General features: G+C 42.2%; 1 protein-coding gene across 1 annotated transcript in view; it reads left to right on the forward strand.

Annotated features, from left to right (window-relative positions):
- The window catches only part of ARHGAP10 (Rho GTPase activating protein 10), a 133101-nt gene extending 127079 nt beyond the window's left edge, over window positions 1-6022 (forward strand). The window contains exon 21 of the mRNA XM_019534330.1: window positions 5104-6022. Within this exon, the coding sequence (XP_019389875.1) occupies window positions 5104-5192 (89 nt within the window). The 3' untranslated portion in view covers window positions 5193-6022. The remainder of the gene's footprint in view (window positions 1-5103) is intronic.
- Window positions 6023-10303: the final 4281 nt, after the last annotated feature.

The following is a 10303-nucleotide window of genomic DNA, read 5'->3' on the forward strand; positions in this document are numbered from 1 at the left end:
GGCTTTACAATGGTTCATATTCAGCATGTGGTATCAAGGAGTGAAAGATTAGCCTTCCTACTTCGCCTTGGTCTTTGATGTAATATTAAATGGTACATGGACAGAATCCCTGTGCTGAAAGAGAAAAACAAGGATAAAGTAGTATGGCGATACTCTTTTGCATTCCTCCAACTCCTTTTATCTGCACATTTCAGAGCACCTTGCCAATGCTCTTATGCACTGGGGAGCATTAATTATCTCCATTTTACAGACAGAGCCACTGAAACACAGAAGCAAACTGCGTCATTTATGATCTCACAGCAAATCCGCAGCAGAGCAGAAAATAAGATCTCCTGGCTGCTAGTCCCATGCTTGATGCATTCGATAATACTTTCTCTCCTCATGGATTTCAGGGTTTTGGAATTACTTTGGAAACAGTGAGCTGTTTAGAAATGTGCTTTAGCTCCATATTGATTTTAACCTGTTTAAACATTTGTATGTCTCTGCTGTAGACTTATCTTTAGAAATTGCTCCAAACATTTCTAAGCCTCAGCACTGCCCAGTAGGACTGATGTCTCCAAAATGCAGTTTGCTTTTTCTGTTCTCTTTGCAATGAGGTTTCTCTGGCATACGTTCTTTTAATAGCGAGGTGGGATCTGGTCCCTGATCCCAACTGTTGTGCCTTCTACCATGCCACATGTGCATGGCAGGAGGCATGGTTTTGGAATTGGGGATCAGATCCCAGTCGCATCGTTGCTACTTGCCAGTGCAGGAGGAGCCTGGGATTATTTATCCTGGGTGCTCTCTGCACTGGCAAGGTCAAAACTGAGTGCTGCAGCCCCACATGCAGGCCTCACAATCACCTGATTGTTGGCCCTAGCTGGATAGTCCTGGGTCAGGTGCCAGACCCAGAGCTGACTATCAGCCCTAACCATGAATAGTCCTAGGTCCAGTTCAGGGCAGGCAGTCAGCTAATTATCAAAACCACACAGCCAGCATCTATCTGTTGCTTCTCCCCCTGCCCCACTCCCTCTCCCTCCCTAGTAGCCTCTCATTCCCCTCTGTGTATCCACCCCCAATCTGGCAGCATGGCTAGAGATGCCAGGTGTCAAGTTTGAAGTCCCCCCGTGGAGAAAGCTTTGGGCCTAAATATCTACTTAGCATTGGCACTATTCAAAGAAGACAAGGCATACTACAGATGCAAAGGAAACCCTCTCAATTTCTTACCTAGAGAAATATTATTCTGACATGTCTCAGGATTGTGTGTGTATTTTTTCATAGTTTCCTGTGGCAGTTTGATCTTTTCAGGTGACAGACATCTGCCCAATAAAAAGATGTTGCCTCAACTTATATAATAAGGGCAAATAAAATGGATCCTAGAAAGGAAAACAAGGAGAAACTCTGTTGCTGGATTCAGAAGTCCAGCTGCTATTCCACTGTCTCTACAGATAGTAACTTTAGACAATCATTCTTTAGCCAGCACTGCAGTACCTTTTTTTCCCAAATACCATTTAATGTCATTGTGTCACAGTTCATTTTAATTTTGTGTCCCCATATCTCTTAAACTACAAATATTTTCGCTGCTTGTCTCCAGCCAATATAGAACTTAATCCTATGGGATCCATAGTCCAATAATGGATAGTCGTTTTAAGGCCAAATGCTTAGATTTTTGCAGCAAGGTATTTTTAAATGAAGCAGTCCGAGAAAGTGTTAAGGACTGTAATCACTGCTGATTGAGAGAGGATGACAGAAAGGGGACACTGCAGAAGAACCTCTCCTGAACGAACAGGAGATTGCTGAAAAAATGGATCTAAACAACCCTTGCCTTAAAGAGAGCATGCGCCCTGTGTGTAATACCAGAGTCACTGAATGTGGTAAGACTGTTAGTGAATATGTTTGTACCATATACTTAGGAGAAATAATAATAGGGAATATTATTAGAAATAATAGTAACAATTGGTAATAGTGGATTATTAGACATTTAAAATAGGTTGACCTGTGGACCATTCCCTTTTTTTATTCTCACTTGCCTTGTGGAAGACACTGGCAATTTGGGCATCTCCTTCATTTGTACTACATCAGTGGTGCCCTATTATTCTCTAGACCTGTGGGGAAGCCCATCTGTGGGCTGTTCCTTGGTTACTAAATGGACCAGTTAATAAATGGAACAGTTATCAAGACAGTTTAAAATTAAGTGCCAACAGTCTGCCCACACAGTGAGAAACAGATCAACATTTCCTAACATGGCAGTCCTGTTGAACACGTCTGGGCTGCTTTCATAGCCTTTCCTGAGTACGCTGCCAAGAAGCACACCTACCTGCCTACTCCCACTCCATACGTGCCAAATTGGGAAACAAGGCAGCGAAACCATATTGAGGGCTCCCGCCCAGGGGTGCTGTGGAAGCAGTATTGACATGGCCATTGTCCTACTTGCTTTGTCCTTATCTTTAGTCTTTATAATGCACACAAGTGTTGTCTGTGGCTTTGTGAGCACAAGTAGTTTTGCCTTGAGCCTGACAAGATGTTTGCCGTACGTGCTTTTTAAATAAAGCTGTGCTGCACTTGCTGTGCACTCTGACTCTTCAGCATCTTTGCCACTCCATTCCTAATCCTCCTTGAGTGACAAAATGCCACTGTCACCCGAGGCTGGCTCTGTGGGCTGCATCCCAAGGTTCTGTGTTGTTTAGGTTTTGGTATGAAAAAATCAACTTCTATTAAAAAAAAACATGTTTCTCTTAAAATTAACTTAGGTTGCTGCCAGACCAATCATTTTGTGTACTTCATCAAACATTTCCTCTTCACCAGTTTCAGAGCTTCACTTTGAGGTGCCCTCGACCCCTTTCTTCTTGAACACAATATCAAATCTAACTAATCACACTTGATTTTGGATGGCAAACTGGGCCCTCGAATTGCAAATATGCCCATCAATCTGAATTCCCGTCTTGTCTACACACCACGCTGACACAAATAATATACTGACTTTAAATTCCAAAGTGCAAGGAAGAGTTTAATATTTTGATGGGGTTTTTTTCTCTTTTTTTTCCTTTGTATCTCTATTGTTCTTTTGATTCCAAGTTCCTTTCTCAGAAAGATAAGCTTCCAAACCTGTGGCAGCCAGTCACGCTGATATGTTCACCCCAGAAAAGGGAAAGGACTTTGTTGGCATTGTCAGTGTGTTTGCTCGAGGTGGTAGAATTACAGCTGTTGTAGTGGAATAACCAGAGGGAGGTTTGTGGCAGAGTTAAGAGCGTTGCATGTACAAGTATGTGTGTACTGCAAAATCATGGAATGGAAGTGACGGAGGGAGGGAGGGCGTGCTAATTATTAAGTGCACTGGAAGTTACTGTGTGCACAGAGATGCTTAAAAGGTGCTTTTCTATGTACTATTTTTTGTGGCAAATTTTTAATCAAAACCTCCTGTTGTGAATACACTCCCAGATTTTTGCCATGACTGGAAAGTGTAACATCATCACTTGAAAGCAGGTTTGCTATCTGATTGTTTAAGTCCTCTTAAAAATACATTGTATTTATAGTACTTGTCTGAGCAGCACGGTTTGCATATAAACTGGCAACGGTACCAGTGCTTCCTAGGGAAGGAAAGCATATAGGGCAAACTTTTTTTTTATGAGTAACATAGCAGGACATAATGTGATGAACTCACCCTGAAGGGACCCTGCTGCTGCTGCTGTCAAATGACAGAGACTGATCTCAAGGTTGAGGCAAGGGACACCCTCAGTGTGGCTCCACTGCCTCTTCCCAGATTTGTGCATGTGAGTGGGCAGGGCATTCTTCTCGGCGAGCTGTCAAGGGCACCACAGAAGTGATAGGCCCTTGCATGACTCGAGATGCAACTAGTTAATCTGTCTGGAGACAGCACTTTCTTGTTACAAGATTTGAGTTGTTCCCCCCCCCGCCACCTTCCACATGTTCGGCTTAAACTTCATATAGTATAACCCAGTCTGACTTTTACCTTGAGCTCAAAGCTGTCAGACTTCTCCATTAAGCCCTAAACAAAGGTGTTGCACTATTTTGTTTAAACTTTCGTTATTCAGGCAACTGTAGAAACAAAACGTCATCCCAGGAGGCATACACAGAAAATGCAGGAGGCTGATGTAATTGCAGCTTTGCAAAGAAGATCATATACAGCAGTTCTTATAACGATCAATAGAATGATTACATATGTATATGTCTTATTTTGGCTGCTTCTTTTTTTGCCTTGCCCTGCTCTGTCCCAGCTATTAACTTGTCCTTATCATGCTTGACAGCAGTTCTAGCCAGTCCCCACTAGGCTTCTAAACTTACTTTATCACCTTAAACTCCTGATGAGAGCCAAAACCAAACCTTTCTCTTTGTACCTTATGTTGCAGCCTCCTGCACTTTTATCCTTAATCCTTCCAGAGCTTCCTTTCACCAGATAGATATCCTGATCTCTCTGTTCAACAACCTCCCCCATCCCAACCCCCCCAAAAATGATTGCCCAATCTTATAGACAAGGTGCTTTGGGTAAATCTGATACCTTTTAGTAGATGAGCTAAAGTAGTTGCAAAATTCTTCGTTGCAATTTTACTTGGTCTAATAAAAGATATCTGATTTATCCAAAGAACCTTGTCTGCCTATGTCCTGAGACCAACATGGCTACAGCCAACACCCCTGTCCAATCTTACTCCACTCTCCTGTAGAAGAATATTGGAGACATCCCAGTTTGGATTTCACAGGCCACCTTCCATTGAAAAAGAGTACAAGTATTTAAAAAAACAATGAGATATTAACCCTTTTCTTGCCCCATGTTGTTCAGAATATTGTATACTAGGATGTCAAACTTATCTGGTGTCCCAGGCTTGCTCATATGCCTGCTGCTGGGGCGAAAGGAGAAGCATTTCACAGGAGGCCATTGGTGGCCATGCCCCAAAATTCCCTATGGCTCGATGAAGGGCTTCTGCCGGCCAGATCCAGCCTATGAGCCAGGTGTTTGGCACCCTTGGTCTGTGCAAAAGGTCTGAATTTTTTTTTTTTTCTGGGCTTTTTGTAGGGAGATTTAAAAAAAAATTGAAGCAGCAAATTGAATGCAAATACACTGTAAAAATAGTTCCATAACTAGGTTTTTTTTTTATCTTCCTATTTTAGTGCAATTATCCAGAGAACCAGGATGGCTAGAAGGAACTCTAAATGGCAAGAGAGGACTTATTCCAGAAAACTATGTGCAATTTCTATAGCTCTCTGCATTGAATGCCCAGAAGGTGTACATGGTATCCATGAGTTTGTTATAGTCACTTCTCTTTGCTTTGGTGACTGTTTTTGGTCTGTGAAGAGCCTGATAATGGGATGAAGATACAAATCTGTTTAAAGACATACAATGTTGCCAAATAGGAATTACAAAGTTGTGATTCTTCAGGGTTTTTTAGGGTGGGAGTGGAGAGGGGAGTAAGGGCTGGAGAAGTAGTTTTAATTTTATAAACGGGGTTTTACATGTGTAAAGAACTATAGGAATATATTTGTTTGCAAAATATCTAGAATTTTAATTCAGAGTTTTGATTGATCTCTGGCTCTGCTGTCAGCCGAAGAGTAGTTTTGTTGTCAAGGCTCTCACGAAGTTGAGATTTTTGAGAACTGTATTTATATCCACCGCTCAATTGTATTAACTGAATCTCTTTCTGGTTCTGACAAGAGATTGGACAAAGAGGCTTTAATGCTGGTGACAGGATTTATTTTCTGAGAGGGAAGAAGCAGTAGGTGGACAACAGGTATCAGTAAGTAAAACCCATAAAGAAGGGCCCACAAGATTTTCCACGTGCAGCTGCATTTGTATAATGTGTGTGGCTTCATTCAAAGTATTTTATCAAGATAAAACACATGAACATGTACCCACTGGCTCCAGGACCTCCTGGGTTCACAATGTACAGTTTTCACAGTAGTTTTGCCACTCCAAAAATCACTGTAAATAAAATAAAATTGTATTTGCTGTTTGTTTCGATAACTGTCCGTCAAGCAGAATGTTGCAGAAAGCTGGTTATATAAACTATTAACTAAAATACACTTTTCTTAATTATTGGCAGCTGTGTGTGCAGAATCAGTAAATAACAAGGCATTGCTTATTCTCAGTAGGCAGGAGAGCGGGGAAGGAGAACATTCCTCACTGACAGCAGATGTCTTACTTGCAGATGTCTCGAACTACCATGATAAACAGAACATAGAGTGTTGTCCCTGCAGGTTGGGTTTGCAGCCCCACATCAGGGGCTGCCTGGGTGCCGTTCTCCTCTCTCCCCTTATTGCAGGGTTTCCCTGCAACCCCTTCTCTGTGCCAGAAGACCTATGTACACTTCACTCTCTCAACCTCACACCACAGCCCTGGCTGGAGTTCTGTGTGGCCCTCCCTTCCCCTTCCTCTCTCTGTGCCTGCAGCCCGTTACTCAGCCCTGTTCCTTCCCCCCCACCCTCCACTATTCTTCCTTTCTGTTCTGTCTGGGAAATAAATCTGCAAGGGTGTCTGCATGTACCCGTCTCCCCCTTCTGTGTTTTCCTTTTCACCAAAATCAGTACCCTTTTGCCCACTGATGCCTAGAACATTTACCAGATAAAGGGGAATGCCATAAATGAGGTCTTTTTGCTCAAACAGTAATAAAGTCATGGAAGATAAGTAGCACTTATTTCACTCCAGTATGTTAGAGACAGTTCACTTGTGAACTCACTGCACTCATTTCACGGCCAGTCCGTGACCTCCATAATATACCTCTCACATCCTGACTCTTCTATTATCATCTTCAGCTGTTTTAAATCTTACCTTGTTTCCCTTCTTCTGTATCATGGGATATTGGAGTTTGTAAGAAGAGAGAAAATGTCACTGTTAGCAGATATGCTATACCTCATCTAAACCAACAAAGCTGAGAAGCACTCAAAACCAAATGCTGCACCAGTAAAATTCATTCGGAGTTATGCCCAGTGACTTCAAGAAGGATGAAGCTCTTCACCATGTAGTGTCAAGCTCTGGATTTCTTAATTGCATTGAGTAGTGTCTTCAAGTAGTCACATCTGTAGGCCTATCCGAGTAGTAGCACACCAACCCACGTGCATAGTAAGGATATCATAATTTGGTTCTGCTGTAAACTCTGCCATATATCTCTCAGCTCCCACAGCAATTTGTCCTTAACTTTTATGGTTTCCCTCCCTCAGAGAAAGTCTGTCTAAAAGAATATGAGTAGCACGATGATAAATAGATTGTAATAATAAATTGGGCTTCATAAATTTTTATACAAGGCAAAAATGTTGCAGGTATAGTAAGTTATAAGCCCTTTGAGGTAATGCAGTAAATTGTACATTCAGTGGTTAATGCTCTCTTAGATTTTTTTTTTTCTTTCTAAGTTTTAACTGAACACTATTAGTTGTTCGTGGCCCAGAACTGTAGAGATTCTCAGGATGATTCCACAAATGATCTCCAGATGGGGCAATGGTGGGCCAAGTTGGTGCGGCTCTCCAGATCCAAATGGCTCTTTTCCAAGCCATGAGGTTTCGTATATTTGTGTTGCATCTGAGAGAGTGACTCTACTAGACAGCTTTAAGGCAGTTCTTTCTGGAAGGTTATCAGCATATAGACGTTATGACCAACACATTGGATGAGTTATGCTGTCTGCTCTTTTCTGAGACCTGAGGAACAATGCGGTGGTACCTGAGAGCTACATCCCTCCTATGAAAGATATCACCCACAAAAATCCTTGCCTCAAAGCACTGGAGTTGTTGGGATACTGTAGTGGAGAAGAGACATTTTAATTGTTTTCTGTGCAGTATTCAGGAAATAATCCCACTGCTAACACTGAGCGATATATAGCGGCATCCTTCTTTTAAATATTTTCAGGTGGAAGGACAACATTTTGGTCAAGTGTTGGGTTCTCTGATCATTGAGTAGGGACCAGTGGGATTGCACCCATGCAGACTCGCTTGTGGCCTAGAGGACGCCAGGTGCCTACGTTCTGAAGGCAGTACGTTGCATTTATGTCTAACGCTATTCTCTGTGTTCCCGTTGGTGTCAACTGGTGAAAGTGTCTGGAAGTATGGGGAGAATTGAATTCATTTTGTTTTTGAATAGCATAGAAGTGGGACCAGTAGACTATGACAGCTCCTTGTCAATCAGCTAGGCTGTGGCAACTCTGAAAGTTACAAGCTTTGTCAGTTGTTCTCATCCTGTGAACAATAGACAAAATGTTCAGTCAACCCAGCCTGATATTTTAGCCCAAAGTATATTTTGTCCTGCCCTGAGTTGTGTTCCTTTATTTCACTTTTCTACTTAGCTTAAAGGTTTTGGTTAAACACAAAGGAAGGTGGCAAGACATTGTGGTGTCTCTCTTCCGCACATATCTATGATCCTATTTGCTGCATTGCCTTCAGATCCAGAAAGGATAACATGGCACGTCCTGAGCTTCCTGTTATCTCAGGCTCTTTGCTTTCAGTAGCCTTTGGGAGCCACATGGGACCCAAACAAGAGGAAGAGAGCATTACACTGTGCAGGGTAACTTAGCCAATTCCATTTTTCTTTCTCACGTCATCTTATCTTAGAGCGAGCATATGAGCCAGCCTCATTCTGATCTAGTCAGTAAGTTAATCAGACTGCCTGTTGCTTCTAAGTATTCAGTTGCGGTGAATCTGCAATTTAAGATGAAGCTTCTCACCTCAGCTTAGACTCTGATTAATGCTTAGAGAAACCTATGAAATATGGTTAGTGTGGTAGTCCAGCCCTCCCTTTCTTTATAGATATTTGTGGTGTACTGTATTCTTGACAGTCAGCACTATAACCAATTTTACTAGGCAACGTGGAGACGCATGATACTGAAAGGGGCAGAGTGTATATAAGAAAGCAGAGCTGCTTCTTGTTCTTCCTATTTCATTAATGTGCTTTACCTCCTTTCCTAGAAGCATTGGACCTACCTCTTATCTCTTTCTTTCCCTGTGCAATGGGATTAGAAAACTAGAGCAATGTTGACTCAGAGGGGAGGACAAGATCAGAGAATTGGCTATGGAGATGATCAACCCGCTGTCTTCCCTGACTAACCGTGCATAGCTGGTGTGCAAGGATTCTGCATGTATTATGCAGGTTAACACAACCTCTCAAGGCTTCTAACTCCCGTTACCCAGCAGTTTTGATATCAGGATGGTGTGTCACACATTCAACTTAACACCTACGGTAAAGTTACACATTACACTTAGACCAGCCTAAGAGCACCTAAAGCCTGAATGTCTGCATGGTAAAGCTCTTCAGCTCATGCTAAGTGCTCTCTGAGAGTCCCAAAGTTATGCTACTTAAGGGGAGTCTTAATTATGGGCTGTGCTGATAGCTCATATTAGGGGAACTTCAGCCTTCTCCAAGGAAATTAAATGAGCAAATTGTAATCCTTCAGTATCCCAGGATGCACTGCCCATAGTCCCCTCACCCTACCCTGCAAAGAGCCCAGCTGTCCTGACTCCTTAGCCACATTCCTGATCACTGGCCCCCTAATGCTAAGTCACATCTGTACAGACAAGCAACAGTATTAACCCTTAATGTGCGACTGCTCACAGCATGTTCTTTACTGCTTAATATTTTAAGTTAAGATTCAGTTTGGCCTAACATCCATACCAAGTATAGTTCAAACACAAGCTGATGCAAATTCAAGCAGTTTAGCATGTGTGAAGTGCCGTCCTGATGTTGAAAAGTTGTTTCCTTTCAGGTGAGGGTTGTTTGCTAACACATACTAATTTTAATAGGTTACTATATTTTAATGATTTGCAACTGTTGCAAGTGAATGTGTGACAAAGCCCTTAGCTATCTGGTCTCTGGTAGGTTAAACTGGCTTCTGTGTTGGTTATACTTCAGCTCTGCCTCAGTTATTGCAACCTGATTCTTGTTCCTATTGTCTCCTCCCATTTCCCACAGCAAGTAATAGTCATGCTATTCCTTCCTGGTTTCTTTATCAGCTGAGCACAGGTCTCTGTTGACTTCTCCACTATGGCCAGGCTTTTCAGCACCGCAGCAGTTTTCACTTTCATTCAGAAGAGCCTTGCTATTTGTTTTTAGCAGCAGGTTTCCTATACTGGTAATCTATTGTTGCAGCATGAGCACAGCTGGCACAGCTCCAACCAGAGTCCTAGCTCGAGTTTACTCTTTAGTTGGTGTGGGTGTATCTCTGAATTTTTGCAATTGGTGGGGGCTTTTTAAAGTTTTTAGAGGAGTATACTTTGCAGGATGAAGTAACTGGGGTAAGTGAATCTTTTAGGAAAATGAAGGTAGTTTTTATCTTTCTTCAGAAGCTCTAGCGTCCTGTTCAGATTGCCCTGCTCTTTTTTTCTTACTGGCAATTAA

This window comes from Crocodylus porosus, unplaced genomic scaffold (assembly GCF_001723895.1).
Source record: "Crocodylus porosus isolate Cpor-Errol unplaced genomic scaffold, CroPor_comp1, whole genome shotgun sequence".
Lineage (NCBI taxonomy): Eukaryota > Metazoa > Chordata > Crocodylia > Crocodylidae > Crocodylus > Crocodylus porosus.